At 39.7% G+C, this 12,899-nt stretch overlaps 1 protein-coding gene across 1 annotated transcript in view; it reads left to right on the plus strand.

Annotated features, from left to right (window-relative positions):
- Positions 1–12,899, plus strand: part of LOC121507795 (voltage-dependent T-type calcium channel subunit alpha-1I-like) — a 317,733-nt gene that overhangs the window by 235,195 nt on the left and 69,639 nt on the right. Inside the window, exons 24-26 of the mRNA XM_041784135.1 lie at positions 2,512–2,601; positions 6,774–6,966; positions 11,245–11,396. Coding sequence (XP_041640069.1) covers positions 2,512–2,601; positions 6,774–6,966; positions 11,245–11,396 — 435 coding nt within the window. The remainder of the gene's footprint in view (positions 1–2,511; positions 2,602–6,773; positions 6,967–11,244; positions 11,397–12,899) is intronic.

A 12,899-nucleotide genomic window follows, 5' to 3' on the forward strand; every position in this document is an offset into this window, starting at 1 on the left:
CAGGATTTATATGCACAGTGATCTGACTGTGCCATGGATCTTTCTAGACAGATTTATCCTCGCTGTTTCACTTGCACTCATACATGTGTCTAGCTGGGTCATGAGCTTTCTTGGAAATATACTTGGCTGTGTTTTACTCACTTTAGTAGGCACGCCAGCAAGCTTAGTTTGTATACAACCTGATGTGTGAGATGAAAATTAAAAACATGGCTACAGTGATAATGGTGTTCATACTGAGTACTTAGTTAATATAAGACACATCAGTAACCAATAGTAATGTCAGATCAGACCCTTTTATCCAACAATTTCCTCCATGCACAGGCATAAAGATACAGTTTAATTAGTGACCTTGTTAGCTGGTAACAGTGTTAATTTTGTCAGCTTAAACTATGGCTAAAAATATTCATCAATAGCCTTTTGTCCATGAGAAAGACTAGCGTAAGACTAGCCGAATATTTTATGACTAAAACTGACAAAAAGTATGTTAAGTTTTGTCAGGGTGACTAAAACTAGACTAAAATGTAATTTAGTTTTCGCTAGACATTCAAAATCCTTGATATTTCTCCACTGTAGGTAAATCTGTCAAAATACAATTTATCTGTAGCTATTCTGCCTATCAGCTGTAGAAAGCAGGGACCCCAGGTTTTGAAGGGTGCACAGAACACACTACCAGGATTTGGATCCAGATGTAGAAAACAGCTAATGCTTGGAATAAAAGTAAAGACTAAAATGAGAGGACTTTTTATGGAATAAAAACTGGACAGAAATGTGTAATTTAATTTGATTTAATTTAGTTTTAATTTAATTTTATTTTATTATTTTTTTATTTATTAATAAATAAATAGAATTGTATTTTGATTAATTGTGTTTTGTTTATTTGTTTATTTGAATTTTTATTTACAGTGCTTAACAAATTTATTAGACCACCACCCAAAGTAAGGTTTATGCCATAGCTGCATCGTGAAGTGCTTTAATGCGGACTCTTTCCTTATCAGTGAGCCTTCCACGTTTGACCATTTTGAACGGAATGAGGAATTTCAAACTGAATTCACCTTTTTATACCCAAATTTGAGCCGGCTCATTGGGCTTCTCTGAGAAGTCAGAAATTAATCAAGCATAACATTTAACCACTAAAACTCATTTTTCTGTTCAGGAATGCAAGTAAATAACTATAATTTCACATATAAATCAAGAAATATTAATGTGCTTTACTATTTTTTCAGTTTTATTTTGTAAATCAGTAAATCTGAAAATTCATGGATAACAATAATAATTATGTTTTAGTATTAAAAATATCATTTGGGTTAAAGAGCTGCTACATATTGGTGTATTAACCATTGCAGAAACAAAAAAAAAGATTTTGGTACTTACCAATGCTGTGAATTTAGGGCAGCTGTGGCATAAACCTTACTTTGGGTGGTGGTCTAATAAATTTGTTAAGCACTGTATTTCTTTTTTATATTTTATTTCTTTTTTTTTAAGTAAAATATAAATTTAAATTTAATTAAAGTAATTTAAAAATATTTAACTAAAGACTAAGACAGACTAAAATTCAAAAAAGCTGTCAAAATTAACATTGGCTGGTAACCTTCCAGCTGACTATCATTGTTACCACAGCTGATCAAATCAGAAGTATGCCTCATGAATTGCTTTTAGATTTTAATAAATTTGTTTTATTAAAATACTTTTGCATATATAGTATTTGTCTCCATGCAGTGACTATAACTTATTGTACTTAGTCTACAAGCTATAACACTTTATCTGAAGTTTTATTCATAAGACTGACATTATGCTGTTATAATCATGACATGACGCCTGTCATTAACATGAATAGGGCTTCTTGAATGTTGCCATTAAGTGTCATTAGTGTCATTCGCTAAATTATGACACCATAATCATGATAACTTGACATTTGAGGTAAAGGTGTCATAATTTAGCGAATGACACTTAATGACACTTAATGGCAACATTAATGGAGCCCTATTCATGTTAATGACAAGTGTCATGTCATGATGATGACAGCATAATGTCAGTCTTATGAATAAAACTTCAAATAAAGTGTTACCCTATAAGCTAGTCTTTAAAACTTCATCACTGTTTTTCTTGCAGCTGTATTGACTATCACCTCCTCTGCCTCCACACGGCCCCCACCACACACGTTTATACTGCATCTTATGCCTGGGTGGGGTTCATTTCTGAGGACGTGCACAGCTGATGTGCTGAACCAATACAGGGGACACATGGCAGACATCATGCATTCATTCATGCAAAGTTAACAGGAATTATTTCTCTGGCCATAGTGGCTACAGTTAGTCTAAATGAATACTCTAGGACACAAAGAAATGTCAAATCTGGTGATGCTGTCTTTTAATAATGATGTTTTTTCTTCATAAATATTTTTAATAGTTTTGGCCAGGAAACCTGTAAACAACTGACATGGAAAAACGTCCAAAAATAAAGTCTTTTTTTCTCACTGCATTACTGCTGTGTGTTTCTGTCTTTGTTTTCCAGGCGCTCATGTCCCTTTTTGTGCTGGCCTCCAAAGACGGCTGGGTCAACATCATGTACCATGGATTGGATGCGGTGGGCATAGACCAGCAGGTACTATCAGATAGTAGCACCAATCAGAGACTGGTTCTAACTAACTGAAGCGTCCCACTCGCTCACATGCTGACTCACAGAAAGTCTTATGCTGTTTTCTTAACATTTAGTCATCCATTTTTCCAACACTTACACGGTTCCTGTTTGTAGTTGCAAAATGAGTCATGTGGGCTTCATGCCCGGATCTCCAGCAACACCATTCAGCCCCTTCTAGGGATTCCCACGCATTCTTAGGCCAGATGGGAGATGGAATCCATCCTTCTGTTCACCAGGGATCTCTACCCAGCTGGATGTTCCCATAAACTCCTCCGCAAAGAGGCCTCCAGATCAGATCATCAAACCATTGCAAAGTATTCACCCTTATCTTAAAATGAAAGTAAATCAGGATGGCCTTGAGCTCTTAGGGCTCATTTATGCTCCTTCCACGTACAGCATAGATCCATACAATTTCAAAAGATACAACCATCAGTACGGGTACACTCAGGCACATCTTAAATTTGGGTGTAAAACTACTCATTCATCCATCAGGGGGCACAATCTCACATTGAGCTCTGCTTCTCTTGCGCTGCCATCCAACTGACACAGTTCTTCTCCCTGCTGTTCTTTTGTAGTTGTTTAAGCCTAGGAAAGCTAGCAAGGCTCCACCATTTTCCAGAGTATTAGTCGTCATTGTGTTTTGCTGGTCTGGTTGAATTGTTAGGGATGCTGCTTATCAGTAGGCTACCCCCACAATCTCTGGTGATACTGCAATGCTAGGCTTTATCTGTAAGCTTCCACTGAATGCACAGAAACACAGCACATGCATCAATGAGCCTGATCAGGTCACAAAAACTAGCTTCCAAACTTCCTGTTTACATAGACATCACAGCTTTTTCCAACAACTCTTGATGCAGCTTTAAGGCAGCTGCATGAAGAAAGAAAGCAGCAAAGGCTTGAACATTTCTCTTTATTTTTTCATATTTGAGAGTATAGAATTCTGTACATCAATTTTCATGTGAATATCTTTCTGCAAGGCTATGAACTCCTTCTGGCAAAGACTGTCTGAAAACATGCTGCATTATTTAGCACACAAACTACATATTTTAGATTCAAACCCTGATACCTTTCTGATTTTTGGGTGTGACTTCTGTGCCTGCTGCCCCTGAATAAACAGCCAGTGTTATCTACTCTATCAGGCTAATCATTAGAGAGATTCTGGGATTAAAATGTATTGTGTGGTGTATTGTGGTTATTAGTACAACTGAAAATGACACAACAGGTACCAGAACTCTGCAAGGACATTTTCAAAACGTTACCTCTAAGTTACAACTCAAATATAATTTAGTTGGTCATGATGCATTATGAAAACTGAAGCAGTATTTACCAAATGAAGTGCAAATTCATTTACAAACAATCACTGTTGGTTAGCCACAATGGTTAGCAACTGGGAAAAACATATTCTATCTACTGTAGAGCCCATAGGAATGTGGATAGGTTGTCCAATGCACAACATATTTACACCCATAATTATGTGTAGATTGGCAGCAACCCAAAAGTGCCATAGTTGATATGACAGGAACATGATAGAAATAATGTTGCACATAAGGTTGTAGAGATGTTTGCAATGCCACTTACCTTACTTTACCTTACTACATCTAAGAAGTCTACGGTAGACCGCATCCTGGTGCTTCAGGCCCTCATGAAGCACTTTGGGGAATTCAATAAAGGGTTGCTTGCAGCATTCTACTCAGTGAGTTGAGATGCCCTCTGGGGGATTCTGGAGCTCCACAGGATCCCATGTTCGCTCCTATAGCTGATGTCTACCTCTGCATAGAGCCCTCACATTCTTCAGTATCTGTAATTAATGGGATGGGTAATAGGGGCAGTGAACAGTGGAGTAAACCTGATATGCCAGATGGATTTGTTTCAGACATCCATCTGGAAAACCTTCGATATACAGCGTTTGGGAAAGGGCAGAGCCTTTGAAAAAGAACTTGGAGGGTATTTGGGTGAACGTTCTGTCCGTCTCATCTTTACGGGCCAGACTTTTGTCGTTTTTTTGAAAAGAAATCAACTCAATGCTGTTCTTTGTTCTTCTTTTAACGAAGAAATGTCGTCAAGTTCTGATAAAACTGGCGCTGGCACTGATCTCTTCCGCCATAACGGCACAGGCCTCTTGTTGGTGCTTGCTTATGTCATGACTCTGCCGCGCCCGAAAGTACTGCTCCTTGTCGCTGATTGGTCCGGTCACTTTCTAACCGAGCCCCAATGGTTCAGACAGGAGCTTTGCAAGATGGATTCACCAGTGAGAAACATGGAAATAGGCAGATCCATCTGCTTTGCAAGTTTATAGTGGAGAGCATTTTGGCAACATCTAGATCACTGATCTGGACTTTCCTGATGATGCTGTGATCCTTGCAGAGAGACTGTTCATGTCCTTGTGGTTAATCTCTCCTTGCTGAGTGAGGAGGCTGAAGGGTTAGGAATGCATGTCTCCTGGGCCGAAACAAAGACCCATTATTCGGGGAGGCCTTGGATACTGCCATCGAATCTGTGTCTGTGAATGGTAAAAGCATGGAAGTTGTAGAGCAGTTCACCTACCTTGGCAGTGTAATCCATTGATCCATAACTGCAAGGCTGAGATTGACTGCAGACTTGGACTCGAGCATGGGTCGATGGGTTCACTGAGCAAAAGTGTGTGGTGTTCCCAGTGTCTGACCATGTAGACCAAAGTATTTCCGTCCTTGGTCCTTCTGATCTTACTATATACTCTTGTGAGGCCTATATGACCATGGGTCTAATGCTTACTTGCTCAGAAGAGTAGGGATGGGCCTACCCCATACTGGGTGCCAAGGACCTGGTAGGCTGGTCCAGACACCAGGGGTGACCTCATGCATTTAGGGGGAAGCTGGGAGGATACCTGGAGAGATAGGGCATGGACCTGGATGATGGCCATCAGGAGGCCAGAGCAGTAAAGGGCCAAGATTGATGTGGTAAAGTGCCGAACCGGCATGTGCTCGCATACCTGACCTGACTGTGCTTTCACCGTACAGTGACTGGGTACCTTTGGAGACATTTAACCATCTGACAGCCATTCTGGTTTTCACTTTAACTGCATTTTTATCTTGTATACACTTATAAGTGTAAGAACATACTATGAGCCACTGGAACCAGTCCTGTTTTAAGGAGTTCCTGGAAACAAAGGAAGAGATGCATAACTTAAGCATGAGTTTTAGGGCTCATGGCTAGGTTTTCTTTTTTTAGCTCATGAATCAGCTTGATTAGTCCATAACAATGCACTTAAATATGTTAAAAAGTGCAAAAGCCTGTTTAATGAGCTGGTCTTTCTATTAAGCCCACAAGTGCAACCACTTCTTCTTAAGGGTTTAAGCTCCTTCCTCAACTGTCTGTGTGGGCTCACCAGCTGTAGAAAGTTAATACAAAGGCTTTACTGGACTCAAGCTTAGGCTATTTTTGTCTCTGCCATTTGATCTGCCAATTTATTCAAGATTAGGAGTGTTTAAAGAGGTGCTTATTCCAAAGTCTAGCCACACCGTTTTGCTATGCATGTATGTAAGAAGTTTCAGATGTCAGTAAAGTTCCCTTTAACCTCACAAATCCTGCACATATCCACAAACTTGACGTCAAAGTCTGATGACTAGATGTAAATTAGACTCATTACGTGTGCACTAAGTGAACAGATCCCCTTTAGAGTTGCTTCCATTTGAAAATCTATTAAAATGTCTATTAGAGAGAGGGCATCATTCTGCATGATTCAGTTTCCTGCCTCGGGGAGAACCCTCTCTGCAGTCCAACATGGCTCTAAATGACTAATCCCATTTGCACTCCACCCTGCGCTTTCAACACTCAGCCCTCCTCTGAATCAAAAATTTGACTCTCATGTCTGACTTAAGCGCTCCTGAACTTGATTTTTGTTTGGTAATGACTCCCTGAAATTGCCACCTCCACATCCAATCATCTCTTCTTTCTCCCTCACATTGTCTCTTTTCCATCTCTGTCATTTTTTAAAGTAAGGTACTTTATGACTTGGCTGTAGACTGGCTGTGCAAACTGGGAGATGATGAGGGAATTAAGTCAATTCAAACCGAGCACAAGTTGGTGGTTTAAGTGACTTTAAACATGCCATTGTTGGTGGTTTAAGTGTTTCTTCCTTCTTTCCCAACTTTCTCCAGCCAATAACCAACAACAACCCCTGGATGCTGCTCTACTTCATCTCCTTCCTCCTCATCGTCAGCTTCTTCGTACTCAACATGTTCGTGGGCGTCGTGGTGGAGAACTTCCACAAGTGTCGCCAGCACCAGGAGGTGGAGGAGGCCAGGCGGAGAGAGGAGAAACGACAGCGGCGAATGGAGAAGAAGAGGAGAAGTAAGACCAAATTAAGATATGGAAAGAAAGGAATTAGACTGGGAAGCTGGGTTTAAGGGAAACAATGAGATGCCAAATTAGTTGAGAAGAAATAATAGAGGACATAAAAGACCACACAGTGAATGTATTTATGCTTACAGTTCTGTTCTTCAAAGCTCTGCTGTTATTTTCAGGTTACTCTATCAGTGATACAGACATTAGTCTGACAATTTAAATGCGTTTTGAAGGTTTGCACAGCCACAATAATGATTTTCTTAGCTTTTTTATGTTTTAATCTTAGTTTCACCTGAACTAGGCAAAAACTGTTTTTTAGTACAGGGTGCAGGGCAGGGGCCTTAACCTCATCATAGATATAAGACACATTTGTGCTATGTTTTATACCTTTTGGGATAGAAGAAAGCTCATCACACCAGCTGTCAATGGGAAAGACTGGCCACTAAACTGGTTTGTTGAAGCTGTTATTAATGCAAGCCTTTTCTATTGTATAAGAGATTATCAAGTGTAAATGTAAACTAGAATTTGGAGAAAGAGACACGCTTTATTCAAAGTTAAATCAGTTTTGAAACGTAAATCTTGGGCATGTTTTTTTCTTCTTTTTCTCTGAAAGCCCTCACTTCTGCTGTTCTAATGATGCTATCCGTGCCTTTATAGCTCTTATAGGGTGTTTTCTAGCGAGCCTGGAACTTGGCTGACTTTCACAGGTCTTTAAAGATTAAATCCACACCAGTTATTCCAATCTTGGATGTCTTTTTATCCATTTATAATCCATTTTTTTATTGTTCCTGCAGTTAGCCAGTTCGCCTGCCACCATATTGTCCATTGTATCCCAGAATGCATTGGGAATGAACTGTCACAACCAATAGAATGGCAGGCTGTGCTGTTGTCCAGTCATACTTTGCTTAACAGTGCACGTGCACAGACTTCTAAAATGATGGACGGAGCCTGAATGACTCATAATAGAGAGAAAGAGACACAGAGAGGCTGTGATGTGTCCCCCAGAGTCACTGCACTCTAAATAATGACTCAAATTCCCAAAAGCACAAGGCCTTTTTAATGTGAATTTTTTGGAGACATGTTGTCACAGAACTGTTATTTTAAGTCATTTAGTCCCAAAGAGATGGGAGAACAAGTTTGTGCAAAAAAATAGAAGCCTTCATTATTTATGTTTCCTGGGTTAAATACATAGAAGTCTTTGAGTTTTAATTTCAAATTAGTTGTTAGTAGTTTTCTTTTGTCTTTCTTTTTCAATTCAACTGACATTAAAAAAGCACACAAATACTCCTAAAAAAAAGTCATAAATGGCCAAAAATTGTGAAAATGGGCAAAAAAAAATGGCCAAAAAGGGTTAAAAAAAAAAAAAGATAAAACAAAGGCAGGAAATTGAGCAGAAAGTGGCGAAAATGGATTAACAGCAGCAAAAAAAATGATTACATGCAGCAATACTGGAAAAAATAAACATAGCTAAAGTTTCAAAAAAGATACTGCGATGGCAAAAAATTGCAAAAAAAAGGCAAAAAAATGGCAAAAAGCAGCTAGAGTAGGCAAAAAGTTCCAAAAAGATTCTGCGGAAATGGGTGAAAAAGAGCAAAAATGGGATTAAATTGGCAAAAAAGTTTTAACCCCCCACCCCAAAAATCAGCAAAATTGGCAAAAATAGGCAACAAGTAGCAAAAATGGCTAAAGACAGCTAAAGTAGATGGGTAAAAAGTGGAAATGGGATAAAAGTTGCAACAACATGTTGCAGAAATTTGCGAAATGGCAAAAATGGGTTAACAGTGTCAAAATGATGTGGCAAAAAATATTTAAAAAAGTGACAGAATTGGTTAAAAAGTACCAGAAATAAATAATTCCAACATCAGAACTTAAAGGGACTCTATGCAAGATTTAGAAAAATATCAGTGTTGCGACACCACTGGCCATTAGGTGAACTACAACAACATTGTGTTGCTCATCCACGACAGCACGCTTCTTGCTCATGAACAAGCCTACAGTTTATCAGCTGATACACACGCAGACCAAGGTGATTTACCGAGATCATGTATACAGAGGAGGTAAGTCACGTAACACTTAAAAGTGCCACGAACTAAAAATGAAAATGAATAAAGTATATTTGAACCTCTAGTGCAGACACGGCACAAAATTAAATAGTGGTTCTTATGAGGCAATTAAAAAAAGGACGATATTTTTGCAACCATTTCTATGAATAAACAACTTCACTACTTAGTGCAGCATTGACCAAATCTATTGTCTTTTTACATGTATAATGTGTAATGTGTATTAAATGGGATGTGTTTCAGAGCAGAAGCAACAGGGCTAACATTGATTAGCTCTGATAATGGTGCCTCGACCACGGATATCCGATAGCTGACATTAAGTGTTGGAGATATTTTACGAATTAAGTATCAAAAAATAAACTCAGTAAGTTGAGTCCAGTGCCAGGAAGCAAGAAAAAGATGCAATATTATCCGGAAAATACTAAATGAACAACGTGACATTCTCGTTGTTTGGACAGCATCTTCGTAAGCAAGCTAACGTGATGTAGCATATGGTTCATACAACATAAAACACTACATTGTATTTCATGGTCCGGAGTGATGCCTTACCTTTTCAACAAAAAGACAGCCATCTCTGGATTGGTATTTACGCCGAGCACCGAGCGAAGCTCCCTACATTTCACAAATGCTCCACCAATATTTATCCTCGATTTCCCCCTGTGTCGGTCATACTCTCTTTTAGCTTCAGCAGATAAAACTATGTTAGTTTTTTATGTTTTTGCTGAGTTTGTGTGGGTTTTTGGGCTGAGCTAGCCGGTCGTTTACTCGTGGAAGCAGCCTTCTCCATTCAACATGCCGTTGTCAGGTATAAACAGAGCAAGAGGGTGCTCGCATTACGTAGTGCCCGACGTCACTTGTGTTGAGATTTCGCAGAAAATTTGGCCCGAATTCTTCAAAGAGAAATGACTCCACAGGTTATACAGGCAAACAAGGAAGACATAAAGAGCCTCATTCTTCACATCGGGATAAAGTGCGCACCATTATGTACTCAAAAGTTGGAAGTTTTAAAGCAAAAATCTTACAGAGAGCCCCTTTAATAATAGCCTGACACACTTTTCAGCTTCAAAATAAGCAAAGTGTTAGCCAATGTGCTAGCATCAATGTTAATGATCCAACACACATACACTAATAGCATCAATACATCACAGCTGGGGAGGGCCCATTCTCTGGGGTTTTAAAGGGCCCATCCGATTTTGTGGGCGGGCCTGTTAGCAAGGAGAACTGTGACTAATTTAGCTCGGAATACAGGATGTCCCAACAAATATGGGAGGGCTAGCAACTCTAATGCAGTCGCTTTTCAATAAGGACGGGATGAAATGAAACAAGTCCGAATCTCAAGGCTTATATGACAAATGCAAATGTTAGAGAATGGAAATAGTCTAAAAATATGAGTATAGAGAGCGGTAAAATAGGCAGATATATCTTTTGTGTTAGAGGGGGAAACTTTGTTGACAGAGTATTAGATAAGTAATGGAGATAAAAGAAAGTAATTGTGAGTTTTGGTGAGAGAAAAAGAGAGGAATAGATGAAATAAGTGGGTTTCATTTCTTCCCTCTTAAAGGTAAAATGTTGATCCAGCATCTTAATTGATATGTAAAATAGTTAAGTGAGTAATGCCTGCTATGAGGCGTTCCAAACACAGCACACCTCCCTTTGCAAAATCCCGTTGGCACTGTTCTGGGACCTTTAATTTTACATTTTAAATTACACCGCTTCAGTAATTTGAAATAGAGTGAGTCAATTCTTCAACTCTTTTAAAACTACTTAACCTCTCTGACTCATTTATTAAACTTCTTTCTCTTCGTATTATCTCACAGCTTCATTTCCCCATCCTGCCTTTTCTTTCTTTCACTCTGCCCCTCGTTTTTCATCCCAGAATAAATCAAAACATTTCTGTTTTCATCTTCCATCCCTTTTTTTCCTTAGTGTTCTTATCAGTTTCAACCCAAACAGCCATTCCTCTCTTTTTGCTGTGTCTCATATTTCTTTGAACACCTTTCTCATGTGTACTTAATTTCACCCCTCCTGGATTCATTTTTCCCACTTTATATCTGTCTTTTTATGTTTCCTCACCTTTTCTTCTTTATTCTGTGCTTTCATTTTCTCCCAATCCCTTTCCCTGGTATCTAAATAAAATTGTTTTCCAAGTCTGTCCCTTCCATCGGCTTCATTGCCTTTCCTCTAACCAATCAAAATCCTTCTTCTTTACTCTTTCTCTCTCCAGAGGCCCAGAAGCTGCCCTACTATGCATCCTACGGTCCAGCTCGTCTGGCCATCCACTCCCTGTGCACCAGCCACTACCTGGACCTGGTCATCACCTTCATCATCTGCATCAATGTGATCACCATGTCTCTGGAGCACTACAGTCAGCCACAGGTGAGCACTCTCCACGATGGCGGAGGACGGAGGAGCGTTCGGGCCGTGGGTGTTTGGAGTCAGACAGACCCGGTAGACTTGTTTCAGGGCTCCTGAGTGGGTGGCGATACACCATCTGGGCTGAGTTTTTTAGAAGTGGGCACTCCCGCAGGCAGGCTGCCAACCTGCTGCTCTGAATCAGCAGCAAAAACAGCCAAAAAGCAAAAACATTTATCCACGTGCTGGAAAACTCACTGTCTGGCAGATTGGGGTATTAGTTATGTAAATGGTTCGCAGAGGCAGAGATGCTCTAGAGGCTGGAAAACAAAATAAGTTTAAACCTGCATGTAGTTTGACAGCTGTAAAGGAAACAGCTAAAGCTAGATTCTACTGCTTTATCTTCCTCATGGGGTAATATGTTGCAGGATTTGTAAAAGATATTCAAAACATGTATGTTTCATCTAAAAGTAATGCAAAACAGAGGGTTTTATTTACATCCTTAATGGGAACTGAGTAAATCAATTGCAGTATTGCACAAACCCTGGGTCCAAAAAAGTTGGGACATGAGACTAGAGAGTACAGATTTGAAAATCTTTTTAATTCACGAATGCAGCACATTGACGAGACATTTATTGCTTAAACTAATCTGATATGTTTTGTTGGACCTATAAACACACACAGTTTGAATGTGATGCTTGTAACGTCCCAAAAAAGTTGGGACAGGGACAAGAAAAAACTGGCCAAATCTTTTCAGGAACATCCCTGCTTATTTCAGCAACACAATGTCGGACAAAACGCTGTATGAGTTACAACAGCTTGGCTTCACAGTAAAAGAGGGCAGGGAATAGACTGGGCTGCACATTGCAAATGTATTGTGCATGTTATGGAGCAGAATAATGGCACCCAGCACTGTTGAGCAACTTAGGATGTACATCAAGCAGGAACAGGAAGAATTCACTTTCTAAACATCAACTACTAATTCTTCAGTCCCCAGACTGTTATTGATTTCTGTTTGAAGAAAAGGTGATGTATCACAGTGGTAACTAGAAAAGCACTCGGAGAGCGCAGACCTCCGCCATTAGCCCTATCTCCCAATAGTGAAGAATCCTATGAAAAAATTCCTGGATCTATCCCCATGTGCCCCCCACCAAGGCATTCGCTGATTACTTCCTCCCCAGTGGGGTGGAACCATGGTGAGGCTAAGCTATAGTTGGACTGTCATGGTGGAAGCATTGCCTGCCAGTGCCAACAGATGCACTAACAGTCTCACCCATGGTCTCACCAGATGACTGGAAGTCATAGTATAGTGTGAATATTCCTCTGTTCCTCCCAGCATTGTGAGTATTCTCGCTACAATTCGCTGTCTCTCTCTCTGTTACACTCCGACTCGTCTCCTTGACCGGGCATGTGTCTTTCAAACTCTATAAACTCCAAAACTTTGAATAAAGACACACCCAAAAAATGCTGCTGGGGTTGAAGTTACTCATGTTCGCCATCTCCAGGTGTAAAGTGGTAACAGCGCAG

This window comes from Cheilinus undulatus, linkage group 4, assembly GCF_018320785.1.
Source record: "Cheilinus undulatus linkage group 4, ASM1832078v1, whole genome shotgun sequence".
In the NCBI taxonomy this organism is placed as follows: Eukaryota; Metazoa; Chordata; class Actinopteri; order Labriformes; family Labridae; genus Cheilinus; species Cheilinus undulatus.